The sequence below is a fragment of the Eptesicus fuscus genome, chromosome 22, assembly GCF_027574615.1.
Source record: "Eptesicus fuscus isolate TK198812 chromosome 22, DD_ASM_mEF_20220401, whole genome shotgun sequence".
Classification (NCBI taxonomy): Eukaryota; Metazoa; Chordata; class Mammalia; order Chiroptera; family Vespertilionidae; genus Eptesicus; species Eptesicus fuscus.
In genome coordinates this window covers 41264849-41284257 of record NC_072494.1, presented here as the reverse complement: position 1 = coordinate 41284257, position 19409 = coordinate 41264849, and the positions used below count along the sequence as shown (strand labels likewise).

The 19409-nt window shown below is 63.5% G+C and overlaps 1 protein-coding gene across 1 annotated transcript in view; it reads right to left on the bottom strand.

The window, feature by feature from the left end:
* Positions 1-19409, bottom strand: part of CD247 (CD247 molecule) — a 65869-nt gene that overhangs the window by 1693 nt on the left and 44767 nt on the right. The window contains exons 2-7 of the mRNA XM_008153171.3: positions 4620-4723; positions 3670-3726; positions 3145-3225; positions 1231-1263; positions 669-725; positions 53-94 (exon numbers count right to left, since the gene is read on the bottom strand). Coding sequence (XP_008151393.1) covers positions 53-94; positions 669-725; positions 1231-1263; positions 3145-3225; positions 3670-3726; positions 4620-4723 — 374 coding nt within the window. The remainder of the gene's footprint in view (positions 1-52; positions 95-668; positions 726-1230; positions 1264-3144; positions 3226-3669; positions 3727-4619; positions 4724-19409) is intronic.

The following is a 19409-nucleotide window of genomic DNA, read 5'->3' as shown; positions in this document are numbered from 1 at the left end:
GGCGGCCCGGGGCGGAGGGCGGCGGCGTGGCGGAGACGGGCATCGCACTCACCTGGTAAAGGCCGTCGGGCCCCTTGCCTCGCCGACGCTGGTTCTGTGGGGAGACGGGAAGGGCCGGGTCAGGCAGGCCTCCGGGGTCCTGCCCACTCGGGCCGCAGGCCGGGCCTCTGCAGGTGAGGCGAGGCCTGGCTCCGGGCCGGTGTGCTCTGGCCAGGCGGATGCACACAGGTGCCGGGGCCGGGCCCTCGGCTGGAGGAAGGCCCCGCAGCCCTTGCAACTCCAGCGGCTGCTGCTGGAAGCTGCGGGCATGGCCGCTCCAGTTCCAGGTCTTCGTTGTCTATGGCAAGGCGCCCGCGGTCCCCTGTGCTGACACTCGTCGGCACGCACAGCACTTGTCACTGTTGCTAACGGTGACAGGCTGAGCCGCTCTGGCAGAGCTCTGGCTGCCCTGGGATCCGGCTGGTTTTAATCCCCAAAGAGCATCGGCCCTTCGTCCGTATCTTCTGTGCAGCCCGATGGGTAGGAGCTGGGTTACCTTCACCTCTGCGGCCACCACGTGGCTTTTGCAGGTGGTATGTGACAGAGGCCCCAGCAGGCGCAAGGGGAAGACCCTGAGGACCTTCTTGGGAGCCCCCCCTCCCCGCCCCCGTCCCCGCCCCAGCACTCACCTCGCCTTTCATCCCAATCTCGCTGTAGGCCTCTGCCATCTTCTCCCTCTGCAGCGCCTGGAGGGGCAGTGGGCACGGCTCACGGACTGAGGCAGAAACATGTGTCCCAGCCCTCCCTCCCGGCAGCCCTGGGGACTCTCCCCTGGGGGCGAGCCCTCGGCCCCGAGCTGGGAAGGTCCGTGAGGCTCAGGAAGGTGGGAGGTGACATTCTAGCCAAAGGCCACCCACGCAGGACGACGCAGGCTCACCAGGGGCCCCGGAATCATGTGGTTGAGCAAGTGGTCACCCCTGCAAGGGTCCCCTCGTGGCAGACCCACACCAACGCCAGACCCCACCCGCGACGGTGAGGTTGACCAGTCGTTGAGGGGAAGGTCAGGAGGCTCCAGCCCCCGGGAACGTGCCCCCCAGAGGGGCTGCAGCCTGACCTGGAGGCCCCGGCCCACCCGGGACCCGCGGAGCCCGGGGCTTCCTGCCGCAGAGCCGCAGGCGGAGACCAGGGCCTGGGGAGCCTGGAGGCCCCTCCTCGGCCCCCTTCCCAAGGCACAGGCGCCCCCCTACTCACGTTGTACAGGCCCTCCTGAGGGTTCTTCCTCCTCTGCTGGGAGAGAGGGGAGTCAGAGGTGGAGCAGCAGCCCCCGTGGGACCCCATCACCCCATCACCCTCTGCGGGCTCCGCCCCGGCCTGGCCGCTGGGCTGGGGGACATGTCCCCTCCCACAGGCCAGCCTTGCCCGGGCAGGCCCGGTGTCTCCGATGGCCTGTCTGTCCCTGGCAGGTACACTCCCTGGTCACACGCGTACACGTGGGGTTTTGCCGAAGATGGAAGGTCGTTTGGAGCATGGCAGCTGCTGCTCAGCAGGTCCCACTGCCCCATCCCGCCCGCCCAGCCCTGCTCTCCAGGGGAAGGGAGGGAGAAGGGCTGAGGTGGTCTCCCCATCCCCTATTCATTCTAACAGCCCTCCATGGAGCTCAGAGGGCGTGGGGGGCTGCATAGACAGCTGTGACTGACAGGTCAAGGGCCACAGGTGGTGTCAGGCAGCGCTGCCCTGGCCTCACCCAGCTGCTCCCCTGGCACAGGTGACAGCCGCCTGGCGGCCATGCTCACAGGGCACCCAGGACCCAGGGGCCTTTCCTGCGGGCCTCCCAACTCTGTCCTCCTGGGCAGGTGGCACCGCTGTGAGCACATCAGGGCGGCCGGGACCCACGGCCCAGGGGAGGGAGGGGCTGCAGGAAACTGGCCTCCCCACCCCACCCGACCTCCACCCGCTCCTCACCTCCCAGGCCCCTCACGAGGTGGGGAGAGGGCAGCGGAGGAGTGCGGTGTGCGGCTCTGAAGGGCCCTCTCCTCCACCCTGGCCCCCCACTCACACTCAGCTCACACTCATTCACACACTGACACATTCTCACACACACTGACACTCACACTCAGCTCACACTCACACACTGACACATTCTCACACACACTGACACTCACACTCAGCTCACACTCACTCACACACTGACACATTCTCACACTCACACACACACACACATACTGAGACACACGCTCGCTCACACTGACCCACCTAATCTGACACATTCTCACACACACTCTTATACACACACACACTCTGACACACACACTCGCACACTCACACACATACACTCACACACACACTCACACTGACCCAAACACTCTGACACATTCTCACACACACACATACACACACTGACATACTGACACACACACTGAAACACACACTCTGACACATTCTCACATACACACAAACACACTCAGACATACACACACTGACATACACACTGACACACTCACACTGACCCACACACTGACACATTCTCTCACACACACATACACTCACACTGACCCACACACACACACACACTGACATACTGACACACACGTACACACACTGACACATAGATTCACATGCACACTCACACATACACACTGACCCACACACTCTGGCACATTCTCACACATACACACACTCACACTGACACACACACTCTAACACATTCTCACACACAGACACAGACACACATTGACACACTAACACATACTCACACTGACCCACACTAACACATTCTCACACACATATACACACATTGACATACTAACACACACTCACACTGACCCACACACTCTTAACACATTCTCACATACACATATACACACTCACACACATTGACACACACACTGACACACACACTGACACACACAGAGACATACACACATTGACACGCTAACACACACTGACACACAGGCACTGACCCACACATGCACTGACCCACACATGCACTGACACACATACACACTCACATGCACTGACACACACATACACTGACACATACACTGACACGCACTAACACACATGAACTGACACATGCACTGACACACATGCACTTTCATACGCACTGACACACGCACTGACACACACATGCACTGACACACACAGGCAGAAAGAGGAATGTCCGACCTGTTTTCCGCCCATCTCAGGGTCACGGCCACGTCTCTTATCCAGAAGGTCATACTCCTCTCTCCTCCCCAGGTTGAGCTCCTGAAACACCGGAAGGTGTCAGAGATGGGTGGGGGCTCTCCGGGGAAGGAGCGGGGCCTGGGTGCGGTGGTAACTGGCCCATGGCGCCAGCATCTCAGAGCACATCGGGGCCTTACCACGGGCTGGGGGCAGTGATCAATGTGACTGAAGCCCGATGCACAGGGAGTGCCACCCCAGTGAGGATCCTCCCGTTCCCACCCCCACCTCTACCCCAACCCCCATCCCGCCCCACCCCCACCCGACCTCCACCCCCTCCTCACCCCCACCCCAGCCTGTATCTGTGCACCAGCCAGTGCGCTAAGCGGGCGCTGTCCAGGCACCCAATCCTGAGAGCTGGGCTCACAGCGCCCATGAGGCTGGGGCAGTGACTGCGTTTCCCAGGTAGAACCCGGAGCCGGGGGCCTGGCCAGTCCGACCTCGCGGGGCCGCCCGGGGCTGACTCACGTTGTAGACCTGGCTGGGGCCCTGCAGGTGCTCCGGGGCGTCCGCGCTCCGGCTGAACTGGAGGAGGGAAGAGCAGAGCGTGAGCGCCCAGCGGGCCACCCCCGCCCGCAGCATCACCCTGCCCCCGAGCGCCTCCCGTGGGGACTCGTGCAGCCGCGTGCTGGCCGGCGGCCTCGGGGCGGTGCCTCCCCAGCTGGGGGCCTGGAGAACATCCTCAGGCCCTGCCCCCGGGACTCGGAGGACAGCCCGAAGGCGGTGGCCGCACAAGGTCCACCTTACGGTGCGCCTGGGGCAATGCCTGCCTGGCACGGGCTTGGCGTCTGGAGGCCCCGCCAGCGCACAGCCCGCTTTCTGTCCGCCTCAGCCAGAGGGCCCACCAGGCCTCGGGTCAGAGACTGGCACCACCGAGACCCGGCGGCGCTGTTCAGACGGAAAGGAAGGCGGCACGCGCTGCTTCTCAGAGGTTCCCGCCGTCCTAACTCCAAACAGCCCGAGGTGGGTGCTGCAGAGAGCAAGGCTGCAGCCTCCCGCTCCTCCTCACCCCCAGGGCCACCCCAGCCCCCCTCCCCTCCGAGAAAGCCAGGCCCTGCAAGGCCCCAGCGGAAACCCTGCTCTGGGCCACCCTCCCACTTCCTGCCGGGACCTGCACCAGCAGCTGGACAGCGGATCTGGGGAGACCTCAGGTCCCCACCTCCCCGCTCCCAACTGCCTGAAGCATAAGGCCATTTCCTGCCAGCGGCACCTGACCCCCCGCCCCACACCTGGGTGTCGCAGGTCAGAGCTCCTGACTAAGGTGCTCCGCACCAGGATCTCCGGCCACTCTGTGGCTCAGCCCCCCCCACCTGCCCCGCCCCCGCCCCCAAAGTGCACTCTGGGCTTTGCCCATGGACACCAAGGTAGGTACCGCACATCCTGAGACTTTGCAAGACCAAGGCCCCTCTGACACCCACCTTGGCTCGCAGGAACAGGGCAGTGATGATGATGCCGTAGATGAACAGGATCCCATCCAGCAGGTAGCAGAGCTTGGGGTCCAGCAAGCCGAAGCTCTGTGCCTCTGTGCCGAGAGATGGGACTGGTCAGCCAGGCCCCGGGTGACGGACTCGACCCCGGGGTGGCCCCACGACTGGACAAGGAGACCATGACAAGGGCGCTGGGTCTGCTCCCCGTCCTCCATCTGACCCCCCCTCCCTCAAACCCCCTTGAACCCCAAGAGCGGGCATGACACCTGGTGGGGCCACGAAGCCTGGGCAGCTGGGAGGGAGGCAGAGATGGGGGGGGGGTGGCGAAGCTGTCTGTCCACTGCGCTCAGGGCAGCAGCCTGGGGCCACAGGAGCCAGCAGTGCGCACGCCCCGTGTGAGCCACGTGCTGGCAGCCTCTACACGCCCACGTCTGGGTGGATGGCACCATCGGAATTCCCGTGTAGCTCCCTGAGGCCTCGCCACAGGGACAGAACAGGACGGGCGGTCGAAGGAGGGCACTGCAGCCTCTAACTTGATTAGAACTGGGAGACAGTGGGTCCGGTGCTGGCTTCCCTCCCCTGGGCCCGAGGGCCTCAGGAGCAGACGGAGGAGCTGCTGGTGATCCCCGCGCCACCTGAACCTGGCAGCCTCCTGCTCCCAGTCCTAGTTCATGGCCTCAGGCTCCCTCCCCCCTCCTCCTGCGCGCCCCCTCCGCCTCCTCTGCCTCCTCCCACCCCCGCATGTATCATTCCCAGGGCACACCTTGCTCTCCCACACTGTTTGCCTCTGTGCCTTTGCACATGCTGTTCCCTCTATGTATTCTCTCCCTTTCTGTCCCTGCAACCCAGCCGCCATCTGTGACCGCCAGAGGCAGCGACACAGCAGTCAAAGGCCCCGCTGCTCAAGCCTCTCCCACCACAAGTTACCAGGGGCCTCCCGCCCACGCCAACTTTGCCCGACGGTAGGGTGCACATTTAGCTCACACTGCATTGGAGTCTGGGGGCTGGGGAAAGAGATACAGTGAATATTCTGGTTAAATAAAAGTTGGGTTTTATTTGAAAGCTCATTGAGCTGTGATGAGGAGGCAAGGGCTGTAGCCTAGACTGTCCTTCCTACTAGGAATGTGTGTGGCAACTCACCCCGCACCACGGGGTGCAGCGTCTGTCTGTCTCATGCCGCCCTGCCAGGTTTTTCAGGAGGTGAGGTGCCAGATGCGTCCCAATGCCAGGGCGCCCTCTGGTGGCCACTGAGAGAGTGGCTAGCGTGCCCTTGAGCGGTGTCTTATCCCTATTGACTGACTTGAGGCAAGTTATTCACCCTCGTTCAGCTGCCTCTTTTTTTTTTTTTTTTAAATATTTTTATTGATTTCAGAGAAGAAAGGAGAGGGAGAGATAGAAACATCAATGATGAGAGAGAATCATTGACCAGCTGCCTCCTGCACGCCCCCCACTGGGGATCGAGCCCACAACCTGGGTATGTGCTCTTCACCGGAATCGGACCTGGGACCCTTCAGTCCACAGGCCGACCCTCTATCCATTGAGCCACACCGGCCAGGGCTCAGCTGCCTCTCTTGCTAAACGGGGTGGAAACGTGATGTTTCCGTGTTTACTCTGTGCCAGACCTGCTTTCATGCAGTGGCTGGTCAGCTCCTCACCACAGCACCCCGGGGACACTGAGGCACGGAGAACGTCAGGGTTAGCAGAGCTCACGGCAAGTGGGGGCGGCCCGGGAGGCCCCCGCAGTGCACCCCCCTCGCCCTGCCGCCTCCACTGGGCCCGGCCCAGCCCTGCCCACCCTTGGCAGGAGCGACGCTTCGGCTTCTCCCAGGAGCCGTGGGAGCAGGAGGCTCCAGAGCCCCCAGTCACTCTGCCTTCAAACCTTTGGCTCCTCCCTAATGCGGACTCTCCAGGGCCCAGGCAGCTGGTAGCCTTGAAAATCCCCCACGTCCTTGCTCAGACGCCCTGACGGCCATTCCCGAGGGCAAAGCCCAGGATCCTCGCCATGGCCTCGCCACGGCCACACCACGGCCTCCGGGACACACCTGTCCTTTCCTCCCCACCGCCACTGCCAGCCCCACCCGGCACCCAACATCCGCCTTACCCCGCGAACATGCCGTGCAGGAGCCCGGCCCCCACGGAGTGCTCCACAGACCTCAGCGGGGCTGGGAGGCCCGCCCTCCGGCTCACGTGCTGCCGACCCATGGCTGCGTCTTCCGCCTTTGCCTTGACCTCAGCCCCAACCTCAGAGCCAGGGCACCGTCCACCGGGTGTGGCGGCGTTTTCAGGGGGAAGCCCGCCCTGCCCAAGGTCAGGCTGCCCTCCGCCCAGGCAGGGCTGTAAGCCCCCCGCTGGCGAAGGTGGGGTCTGAAGGGCTCCAGCAGAGGAGCCAGGCCCCCCCCCACCCCCCCCCGCCAAGGACACCAAAGCTGGGGTGAGTTTCCCCTTCAGGACGGGAGAGGAGGTGTCGGCCGTGATTTATGGGGGTGGTGGGAGGAAACACTGGGTGCCTGTCACACAAAATGAGAACAGAAAGCTCACCGGACCGTCGATTTAGAACCAATAAGAAGGACTGCTTCTTTGTGCCGTGCAGAGCCGCCAGCGGGTGGGGAATTGTGGGCCTCCGCAGAGGTAAGTAATAGGGCAGCTTTTCTTCTCTCTTTTCAAAGAGCAGCTCGGTTTTATGACCAGCGACAAGGGTGCTGTGTGTGGTTTGGCCCAGGGTGGGGAGGAGGGGCTCCCTGCAGGGCCAGCTGTGCCTGTGCTGGGAGGAATGGGCTGAGGGGGGCAGGGGTGGCCCGGAAAGTTCCACGAAGGGCCCAGGGCCAAGTTCAATTATATAATTAATTAAATATTTATTGAGCTTCTGCTCGGGGACGAGAGCAGGGGGTGCTGAGTTAGACAGAGGCCTGGGTTGCGTGCCAGGTGGGTTCTATTCCTCCCCGCCCACTAAGTAGCTGTGTGGCCGGGCAAATCACCTCACATCTCTGGGCCTCAGTTTCTCCCTCTGTAAAATGGAGGTGATCCTTTCTACCCTGAGGGTTATGGGAGAATCAATGAGATGACGCTTTATGCGGGAGAGCCCTGCTCCGAGCTGAGCTGCAGAACGAGACCTGACCCCAGCCGCCTTTCCCCTCTGACCTGGGCCTCCACCGCCACCTGTGGCCCCTGCACCAGGCAGACTCAGCAAACCAGGGAAGTGAGAGCATTTGGCCCGATTTCCCACCCGCACCCACCTTACCCAGGTCTAATGGGCGACCCACCCCCTGGGCACAGCCCCTCCCCCAAGGGGACCCCACATCTGGACAGACACCCGGCAGATGTGGACACGTTTGCACACTTAGCGTCTGTGTTCCTGGGCAGGTGTCTTCTCGCAGGTGCCCAGGTCCAGGCCTCAGGCACAGGGAGGACACCAGGCGGACACAGCGTGTCTGTGCAGGTGACTCAGCTTAGTCCCGGGCAAAGCATGTCCCTCTGACACCACCAAAAAGCAGGCTGCAGCCGCCAAGGAGCTGGACCTGCACAATCAGGCCCCCACAGTGGAGCGGGGTTTGCACACTCAGGCCCTCACAGTGGAGCGGGGTTTACACACTCAGGCCCCCTGCAGGGGAGCGAGGTTTGCACACTCAGGCCCCTCACAGTGGAGCGGGGTTTGCACACTCAGGCCCCTCACAGTGGAGCGGGGTCTGCACACTCAGGCCCCTCACAGTGGAGCGGGGTCTGCACACTCAGGCCCCTCACAGTGGAGCAGGGTCTGCACACTCAGGTCCCCTGCAGGGGAGCGGGGTTTGCACACTCAGGCCCCTCACAGTGGAGCGGGATCTGCACACTCAGGCCCCTCACAGTGGAGCGGGATCTGCACACTCAGGCCCCTCACAGTGGAGCGGGGTTTGCACACTCAGGCCCCTCACAGTGGAGCGGGGTTTGCACACTCAGGACCCTCACAGTGGAGCAGGATCTGCACACTCAGGTTCCCTGCAGGGGAGCGGGGTTTGCACACTCAGGCCCCTCACAGTGGAGCGGGGTTTGCACACTCAGGCCCCCTGCAGGGGAGCGGGGTTTGCACACTCAGGCCCCCTGCAGGGGAGCGGGGTTTGCACACTCAGGCCCCCTGCAGGGGAGCGGGGTTTGCACACTCAGGCCCCCTGCAGGGGATCGGGGTTTGCACACTCAGCTCCTCTGCAGGGGAGCGGGGTTTGCACCCTGGGGAGGAAGGGGCTCCGCCTGCACCCACAGTGGTTCACAGCCATGAGATCACCAGCCAGCATGTTGGCTGCGATGCCCCTCACAAATCTGGGGGAGCTCCGACGGCCGTGGTGGAACTGGGAACCTGGGTTCTGGCAGTTTACCAGCCCCCGGATGTCACTACCGCTGTCACCCAGCAGGTAAGCAGTGACGACCCGCAGGCCACAGCCCCATGTCTCCCAGGTGAGGGAGTGAGCCCACAAAGACAGCCAGCAGCACCCCTGTTTGAAATCCTCCCCGTGGGGCGCAGCACGGGGCGGTGCTTGCCTCCTGAGCTGACAGCCACTCAGTGGGGCCAGCACGCAGGACGCGGTCGCGGCGTGATCTGTGGGGTGTCCTGCCCCAGCTCTCCCGCAGCCCCCACGTCACCCTGTGGAAACTTCGTCCTGCCTGGCACAGCCCCTGGAGCCAGGCCCAGGCCCACCCTTCCTGCCCCCGGCTCAGCCTCCCGCGTTGAGCCCAGGCCCTGACCTTCGGCGGCCAAGTCCCCCGGTTTCTCCCCGGTTTTTACTCTCGGCCTCAGAATCAGGGAGGCGCCCGGAGGAGACTCAGGGAGCAGAGAGGATCGGTGTGTCTCCATCTGTTCATCGCGTCTAGAACGATTGGAGAGAGCTGAGCCGGGCCACACCATCGGCCATCTCCCGGAGAGGAGCCGGCTCCACTCCCAGCGAGACCCGGGCCCCGGGCGGCCTGGGGGAGGCCTGCCTGACGGAGCGTGTTGTGTCTGTCTCCAGCCAGACGGGGAGCGTCCGGCACAGGGAGGCGGGGCTCGGTCCGCTGGGTGCTGCCGTGGCCTGGAGCCGCAGACACCTGGGTGCCCGTCGCCTCCAGTCGGACTCCCTCACACCCATCTGCTCAGGGTGCCTCTCATTTGAACCCCGATTTGCACTTTATCCCAGCGCTTCGGGCTTGCTCTCACCCAGAGAGTGCCCCGCCTTTTGTGAGAGTTTCTTCATTTAAAATGCCTCCCTGTGCCTGATGCGTTTGAGTCCCGTGAGAGCCGGGAGGTGGGCGGGGACGGAGACTGGGCTGCGGGTTTCTTTGTTGGAGGATAAATGGGGGCCGGAGTGACGGGCGCTCCCCTAGGCCACCCGCCCGAGAGCGGCGGAGCCGGATGGACCTACAGGGTCCCCTGACTCCGGAGGTCCCTTCCCGCGGTGCCTCAGGTGCCCTCACCTTTGAGGACAGGACACAGAGCTCCCCGTCCCCCAAGTTCACAGCTGGCTGTGGTCACTTAGTCAGGGCACCTGTGAAGTTGTCACTAGAGTGCCCCTCCCCCACAACCTCAAAAGCACAGAGGATGGGTTTTGGCTTCATTTGCTTCTCCCGCCACACCTGCCACGCCCCCAGGCCACCGGGGAAGAGGGGGGACGGAGAGCCGAGAGCCAGGAAGACGGAGACTCAAATTCTGCCTCTGCCTCTTCCCGGCTCTGTGTCTTGGGACAACTTCCTTCACCTCTCTGAGCCTGTCCCCCCAAGAGGGGCTTACCAGGACTGCGTTCACAGTGACAGAAGGGGACTGCGGGGAAGTGCCCTCCCCCAGGTCTCAGCCTCTTTGCCACCAGAGGGCGCTGTGGGTGCCTGCAGCAGCAGGTGGGGCCGCCCCCCTCTGCACTCTATCCCGTGCTTTGGGGTTGGCCCCGCTTTTGTAAGAACCTCCTCTCTGGCACCTCGAGCTCCTGCTTGCATTCTTCGGCGACAGGGAGCTCACCGCCCATCAATCCCTGGCAGAGAACTCTCGTTTTTAGTTTGTGAAAAGCAGCACTGGTTGTAATTCTGCCTCCAGAAGCACAAAGAGCATCATTCCTCCGTTTCTGGGGTCCCCTGGTTAGGAAGCCCTTTAGGGTCAAAGCAAGAACCAATCCTTCGAGGGAGCGCGGTTGAGTCCCGTCCGGGCCCTGCTCCTGGAGGAGCGTGTGACCATGGACGATCACCTCCCGGCAGGACACCGGCGCGGCGTGGGCTTGCGGCCCGGTCTGCTCTCAGCCCGCAGGCCTCCTGGCACCAGTATGGGTCCTAATGCTCCCAGTTCAGGTAGGACGGCCAGCGTCCAGGCCCCGACCAGCTCTGCGCCCCCGACCGTGAGGCTGGGGTCCCACCCTGCCCAGCCCCACCCTTGGGCTCAGACACCACAGCTGAGGCCACTGCCACCGAGGATGAGAAAACAGGAAGTCACGTGTCCCCAGGAGGCAGTGGGGCCTGTGGGGTGAGATGCCGCCCGCTGACCACGCGGCAGAGGCCCGGGCCGCCCCCTCGGGTGCGATCCTTTCCCTGAGCAACTCCGTCCGCAGCGGGCAAGGCAGAGGCGAGACACCGGACAGTGACGCTGACCCTCGCTGCAGATCTCCTCTGCCAGGAAGCACGCGGGAGTTTCTCATTTAGTCCTTACAGCACCTGTGACCTCACGCCTGGGGAAACTGAGTCTCAGGGGCAATAACGGGCCGAGGTCCAGAGCCTGAGCCCAGACCTATCCTTCCTGCTGCCGGAACGAGCCACCGCGGACGGTGTCCTCACTCTGCACTGGCCTCCTCTCTGGGGGCGGGGCTGTGTGACCGGCGGCTGCCCAGGCCAGGCCAGGCCCACGCTGCCAGGGCCCGCGGAGGCGGCCCACCTGAGCCCGCACACCTCCACAGAGAACGGCCCCCACACTCCTCGGTGGTGGATTTCAAATACTCATGTTTCGTTCAGGGCTGCTCGTCCGTCACCACTCCCTGCACATTCCCGTTCACAGGGGTTCCTGGCACGAAGGCGAGCGGTCTGATTTCTTAGGGGAACAGAATTACGGGCAAACACTCCCCTTCTTGTATTTTTACTTCTGTTAAACTTGTATGGTTCGTGCAATCATTTTTAAAACTTTTCTCTGGCCACCTTTTATTTCCAAGGAAATCATCTCGTAATAAAAGTGCAGGAAAGTAGAAAAAAAAAAAAAACAACCACGCATCAGCCACAGCCACTGTCTCCTCACAAGGCGTTGATTTACAAATTGTAATCATGCTACATAAAAAATTTCCCTAGAAAATCAAATTTTACTTTAATGTATTATAATTTGATATTCTGTTTTCATAGTTTTGCTGACAATCCCTCTTAATGCTTGTGTGATAATCTTTCCACTGTTTAACCATCGACGATCATTTGTTTCCAACTTTTCACTGTTGTAAATAATTCTGTGATGAAAAGCTTCATTCTTTTTTTTATTGTTAATCCTCACCTGAGGATATTTTTCCATTGTTTTTTGTTTGTTTGTTTGTTTTGTTTTGTTTTTTAGGGAGAGAGTGGAGGGGAAGGGAAGAGGCAGAGAGAGAAACATCGATGTGAGAGAGACACGTTGATTGGTTGCCTCCCCCATGCAACTTGTCCCTGAGCCTGCAACCAAGTTACATGCCCTTGTCTGGAATCGAACCCGGGACCCTTCAGTCTGAAGGCTGACGCTCTATGCACCGAGCCAAACCAGCTAGGGGGAAAAGCTTCATTCTTAAAGCTTTTTACAGGTTAAGAGTCCGTCAGTAATACTGTGAAAAATGAAAGCAGAGACAACTAGTCCAAGAGAAAAAACAGCAAAAGACATAAATAGGCCATTCTCTGAGGAGGGAGAATAAATAGACTGCTTATAAACATATAAAAAGACAGTCTCGCTGGTAGTCAGGGAAATGAAGTGCAAAATGACAAGGAGACGGGGTGCATCTTTCAGAGGGAGTCAGAAGGCCTCCACTGAGAGGATCAGTGGGGAAAGGGCAGAGGAACAGCAGGTGCAAAGGGCCTGTGGTGAGCAGGCCCGGTGTCTGCACGGCGAGGAGGTGGGCGTGGCCAGGCTGCAGAGGGAGGGGTGGTGCTAGAAGTCGCTGTGAGAGGGTGACCAGGGGGTGGGCATTAGTTAGATCCTCTGAACCAGACGGGCAGCCGTTGCAAGGGTTTCTCTTTTTACAACAAATTCACGTGGCTTTCGTCATGTTAAAAAGGTGCATACAATGTAAAAGCAGAAAACTGAAGCCAGGTGGAACACGTTGGCTCCCGGTGGCCTTGGGCCCCTGGGTTGGCTGAGATGCCCGGGGATCGGCAGGACAGGCCTACAGCCAGCCCCACGGCCAGGCATGTGGCAGCCAGAGGCCCACCCCATTTTTTAAAATGTACATTTTTATCACCAAAATGCACATATGCGTGTGTCCATACCTGGTGGCTGCAGACGCAAACGTTACCCACTCTGGAGAGGAGCCGGGCGGGGGAGGCTGGGGATTTCACTCACTTCCCACTGGCACCATTTTGTGCTCTCTGAAACGCCGGTAAGATATCCCTCTATCATCCTGAACAACCCAAGCTAAAACAAATGGCGTGACTCCTTCCATCAATGAGGCAGGTGTGAGAGAGTTCCAGGCCTGGCAGGAAGTGGAGGGCGGGGCCCGTCCGTCCAGCCGCGCGCCCCTACCTGGCTGTACCCAGGGGTTTCTGGGACGACTTGCGGGGGGTTGGAAGGCTCTCAAATGTACAGAACATCTCGCGCAAATGGACCCAGAACCATGGCTGCTGGGGAGCAGCTGGTCTATCAGGAATGATGCCTCCTCGGCGAGCCCCTCCTCCTGCCGTCCGTCCTGTCCCCACCCCATCCCCGAGCCTTCACCCGCCTTCGGGGAACCCTCTGCCGCCCCAGGCTGGTGAGGCACCTCCTGGGGGCTCCCCAGCACAATCCTCCTGTCTGTCTCCGGCCTGACGCCCTCTGGTGGGACTCCGGAGCGGGGACCATGCCTCCCACCTCTGGCCCGTGCAGGGCCTGTCACCCCCCAGACACCCGGACACGGGGACACGGCAGGGTGAGGCCTTCCCAGGGCACCAGCTTCCCGAAAGTTGGGGGGAGGAAGAGCCATTTGGGAGTTAAATCAGACACAGATGCCTCACCCATTTTAAAGGGGCCCCCGGGCTCCCCCCAGGGGAAAAGGGAGAAGGAGAGGGAGGCTCCGCTTCTCCAGAGGGAGCAGGGCTCACGGCAGCCCTGGGCTCCGGCCTCCCCTGCCTCGGCCCCCTCCTGGGCCCCCCTCCTGCCATGGCCCCCAAGTGCACTCCGGGCTGCCCGCTGCTCTCCAGCCCACCCAGGGCTCCCCGTCACCGAGCAGATTCGGGAAGGACAGCCCCGGAGGGAGCGGGTGGGCCCAGGAGAGGGACTTTGAGGCCCTTCCTCCCATGCAGCCGGGGTGGGCCCCAGGCTCCCACTGCCCCCCTTCCCCCCCCCCCCCGGGTGCGGTTACAGGGAGCACAGCCCCGCCCTCCGGCCCACAGCTGTCTCCTCGCCCGAGGTTTCCTGTCACACTGCCATCCAGGCCTGGGTTATCTGTCCCCCGAGATCTCCCATCTGCACGGCTCACACACACGCAGGCGCCCGCCCCCACTTGCGGTCTCTTCCCTGAACCTGACGCCCGGCCCTGCGCTCAGGGGCCGCATGGATCCTCGGCCAGGGTGGGGGCTGGGGTCAAAGGGGCTTTTCCCCAAGGGGCCCCTGAGAGCGGCCATGGAGACCGCGGGCTCGGGCCGCGGGGCACACGTGCAGTGGCCGCAGCAGGACAGCCGGGCTCTGCCTCCCGTCGAAGGCCAGGAAACAGGAACCTGACGGCGGGGTCACCACCCCCTCCGCAGAGCACGGGGGGGGGAGCACGGTGGCCTCTGCTCTCACGGGGGGACCCCAAGTGTCGTCAAGGCTGCGGCTTTCACTTCACGCCTGGGCGGGGGAGGGAGGGGCCCTGGAGCACGGCTCAGGCTCTCCTGGCGCACAGGCCCGGGCCCTCCGATGGGCGCATCTGTGTGGGGTCTGGGCCCAGGACGGCCGTGTACAGGCGGGGTCTCCGCCAGCCCAGGAGCCAGGCACCAGGCCGCAGTGCCGGGCAGAAGGCCCTGCGGCTTTCCCTGGTGCTCTGAGCGCCCGCCCAGGACCGGGCATCTGTGCCAACACGGGCAAACACGGACAGAAAAGGCCGGTGAGCGGTTCCTGGGTGGAGGGGTCCCTGGGCGGTTGTGGCCACCCGCAGGGCCACATCCTTGGAAAGGCCCCCTGGTTTGGCCGGGCCGTGTCATCATCACCAGAGCAGCTGCCCAGGCTCTGCCTTCCCACACCCTGTGCCCTGCCTTCCCACACCCTGTGCCCAGACTGCCTTCCCACACCCTGTGCCCAGACTGCCTTCCCACACCCTGTGCCCAGACGGCCTTCCCACACCCTGTGCCCAGGCGGCCTTCCCACACCCTGTGCCCAGACGGCCTTCCCACACCCTGTGCCCAGACGGCCTTCCCACTCCCTGTGCCCAGACGGCCTTCCCACTCCCTGTGCCCAGGCCCTGCCTTCCCACACCCTGTGCCCAGGCCCTGCCTTCCCACACCCTGTGCCCAGACCCTGCCTTCCCACACCCTGTGCCCAGGCGGCCTTCCCACACCCTGTGCCCAGACGGCCTTCCCACACCCTGTGCCCAGACGGCCTTCCCACACCCTGTGCCCAGACGGCCTTCCCACACCCTGTGCCCAGACCCTGCCTTCCCACACCCTGTGCCCAGACGGCCTTCCCACTCCCTGTGCCCAGGCTCTGCCTTCCCACACCCTGTGCCCAGACGGCCTTCCCACACCCTGTGCCCAGACGGCCTTCCCACACCCTGTGCCCAGGCCCTGCCTTCCCACTCCCTGTGCCCAGACGGCCTTCCCACTCCCTGTGCCCAGGCCCTGCCTTCCCACACCCTGTGCCCAGACGGCCTTCCCACTCCCTGTGCCCAGGCCCTGCCTTCCCACGCCCTGTGCCCAGACGGCCTTCCCACACCCTGTGCCCAGACGGCCATCCCACTCCCTGTGCCCAGACGGCCTTCCCACACCCTGTGCCCAGGCGGCCTTCCCACTCCCTGTGCCCAGGCCCTGCCTTCCCACACCCTGTGCCCAGACGGCCTTCCCACACCCTGTGCCCAGGCCCTGCCTTCCCACGCCCTGTGCCCAGACGGCCTTCCCACTCCCTGTGCCCAGGCTCTGCCTTCCCACGCCCTGTGCCCAGACGGCCTTCCCACTCCCTGTGCCCAGGCTCTGCCTTCCCACGCCCTGTGCCCAGACGGCCTTCCCACACCCTGTGCCCAGACGGCCTTCCCACACCCTGTGCCCAGACGGCCTTCCCACACCCTGTGCCCAGACGGCCTTCCCACGCTCTGTGCCCAGATGGCCTTCCCACACCCTGTGCCCAGACGGCCTTCCCACTCCCTGTGCCCAGGCCCTGCCTTCCCACACCCTGTGCCCAGACGGCCTTCCCACGCTCTGTGCCCAGATGGCCTTCCCACTCCCTGTGCCCAGACGGCCTTCCCACTCCCTGTGCCCAGACGGCCTTCCCACACCCTGTGCCCAGGCGGCCTTCCCACACCCTGTGCCCAGGCCCTGCCTTCCCACACCCTGTGCCCAGACGGCCTTCCCACACCCTGTGCCCAGGCCCTGCCTTCCCACACCCTGTGCCCAGACGGCCTTCCCACTCCCTGTGCCCAGGCTCTGCCTTCCCACACCCTGTGCCCAGACGGCCTTCCCACACCCTGTGCCCAGGCCCTGCCTTCCCACGCCCTGTGCCCAGACGGCCTTCCCACACCCTGTGCCCAGACGGCCTTCCCACACCCTGTGCCCAGACGGCCTTCCCACACCCTGTGCCCAGACGGCCTTCCCACACCCTGTGCCCAGGCGGCCTTCCCACACCCTGTGCCCAGGCTCTGCCTTCCCACACCCTGTGCCCAGACGGCCTTCCCACTCCCTGTGCCCAGACGGCCTTCCCACACCCTGTGCCCAGACGGCCTTCCCACACCCTGTGCCCAGACCCTGCCTTCCCACACCCTGTGCCCAGACCCTGCCTTCCCACACCCTGTGCCCAGGCCCTGCCTTCCCACACCCTGTGCCCAGGCCCTGCCTTCCCACACCCTGTGCCCAGGCGGCCTTCCCACACCCTGTGCCCAGACGGCCTTCCCACACCCTGTGCCCAGGCCCTGCCTTCCCACTCCCTGTGCCCAGACGGCCTTCCCACACCTGTGCCCAGACGGCCTTCCCACGCCCTGTGCCCAGGCCCTGCCTTCCCACACCCTGTGCCCAGGCCCTGCCTTCCCACTCCCTGTGCCCAGGCCCTGCCTTCCCACACCCTGTGCCCAGGCCCTGCCTTCCCACACCCTGTGCCCAGACGGCCTTCCCACACCCTGTGCCCAGGCCCTGCCTTCCCACTCCCTGTGCCCAGACGGCCTTCCCACTCCCTGTGCCCAGACGGCCTTCCCATTCCCTGTGCCCAGGCCCTGCCTTCCCACACCTGTGCCCAGACGGCCTTCCCACGCCCTGTGCCCAGACGGCCTTCCCACTCCCTGTGCCCAGACGGCCTTCCCACACCCTGTGCCCAGGCCCTGCCTTCCCACTCCCTGTGCCCAGACGGCCTTCCCACTCCCTGTGCCCAGACGGCCTTCCCACACCCTGTGCCCAGACGGCCTTCCCACACCTGTGCCCAGGCTCTGGCTTCGGGGACCCTCCCTCCGGACAGCTGGGTCCTGGGAGAGGGCAGCCCCAAAGCTGCTTCACGCACCCACACCCACACGCCCCTCCTGTCAGAGAAACCCCGCGGGAGCCCACCCCCTGCTCACTGCCACGTGTCGGCCTGGCCTGGCATCTCACGCGGACGGCGCGCTGTGCCTAACGAGGCCACGGGGACCCGCTCTGTGTGAAACACGGGAACGGGCACCGTCTGGAGCTTCTCCTCCCCCCTCGCCTCTCCTTCTTCCCATCCCGCCCTCGCTGGGCCCGCGGGCTGGGCAGGGACCGCGGGCCGCACCGCCCGTGTCCTGGGAGACTGAACAGCGGTGTGAGGTGCCAGCGGGTGGCCGGAGCCGGGTGGGTGTCTCGCGGCTTCAGCACTGGCTCCGGGCCCGCGCTCCCCCTCCCACCGACTCAGTCCTTCCCCGCGCAGAGCCCGGTCCTCAGTGCGGCTCCCCCTGCCCGCTGGCTGCAGGGGCTCAGGGCGCAGACCCGGCTTCCGGTCCCTCTGGCTACCACCGTGGATGCCCCAGGGTGGCCCGGGGCTCGGTATCCACATAATCGCTGGGATGGTTGACAGGCTGACGGTGACTGTGCATCGCCATCGTTAATGCCGACGCACAAGGGATGGATGTGCCCCGTTCGCATCAAAGAGCCGGCAGAGGCCCAGGTTTAGGGCAGGCTCGCCAGTGCTGCCCACAGTCTGTGCGCGGGACGTGACCTCACGCTGGCTTCTTCGCCTCCCTAACGCGGGTGACGATAAGGAACCACCTCCAAGCTCGTCCCCAGAAGGAAATGGCCTGAGATTTCGTAATGGGCACTGGTCACAGCGCATGGGGCTCCTAAGTGTGCCCTCCGCCTTCCCCGCCGTCCCACGCGCGGCCCCGGCGCGGGCAGGAGTGAGTGCCGGGGGACGCTGCCACCCCGAGGCTGTGCGGAGGGGGGAGGCCTCTCCTCTCACGTGGGGCCCATGCTCTAAGCGGGCCCCGTCCTGGGTTTGACTCCGGCCGGGCCGGGCAGCAGGGCGGCCACCCAGCTCGCAGCCTCGTGCAGCCCGAGCTGCTGCCTCCCGGAGGGCCGCCCGCCGCTCCAGTGAGACACGCTCCCGCTCCGCGGCTCAGCACAACGGCACCTCCTCTGCAAGCGTCTGGGTGCCCGGCCCAGCTCCCCTCCCTGCCTGGGCACCCACGTCTACCTGCAGGCCCCGACGGTCAGGGCCCCGCGGGAAATTCTCCGCCGCAGCATACGGGGCCCGCTGTCACGTGACACGTTCCACACGTCCCTTCAGCCTGCAGACGCCTGTCAGGGGCAGTTCCTCTCGATTCGAGAAACGGATTCGGTTGTTGACCTTGTAGACAAGGTTGGAGAAATACAGCGTTTCTCTGCGTTTCCAGGCCCAGGGACTCGGTCGTGCACTTCTTGAACCTTTTTCACATTTAAACAGCCGGGCTCATTGCTTTAAATTTAGGAGGACTTGCTGATAAGTGAGCATATTGTTTGAAAAGGTAGCTAACTTTCTGTTTAAAAATAAGTTTACAGTAATATTTCAGGCTTTACAGACACTATCATTCTTGATGCATTTCTCACTTATTTGATGACAGGCCTGTGCCTAACCCGGCGAGGTCTGGGACAGGTCTTATTCTTGGGCTCTGCAGCCCCGCGCCAGCGCCGGACACGGTGTGATGGCGAGTGAAGGGCATCAGGCGGGCTTCCCCGGCCCTGCTGGGGGCGGGGCCTGGCGTGGGCTGCTCCCTCGCCCCTGTGTTCTCGACTCTCTCCCCAACCCCCCGGAAGTTTGACAAGAAGAAATAATGTTACGACTAGGAGCTTCACGTCTCAGACGCTCAAGAAAACATAAGTGAGCATCAGAAGTAACTGCCCGCGGGTACGGAAGGTTCCGGAGAAAGCCCAGCTCCCCCAGCAAGCCCCCTCCCTCTGAGCCCTGCGAGGGAGGGGCGTGGGCTCGCCCAGCGCCCTGCGGGCTTTGGGAGTCGGGGCTCACGGCTCTCCTGGGGATGTGTTTGTCAGTTCGGCACCCCTCCGCGT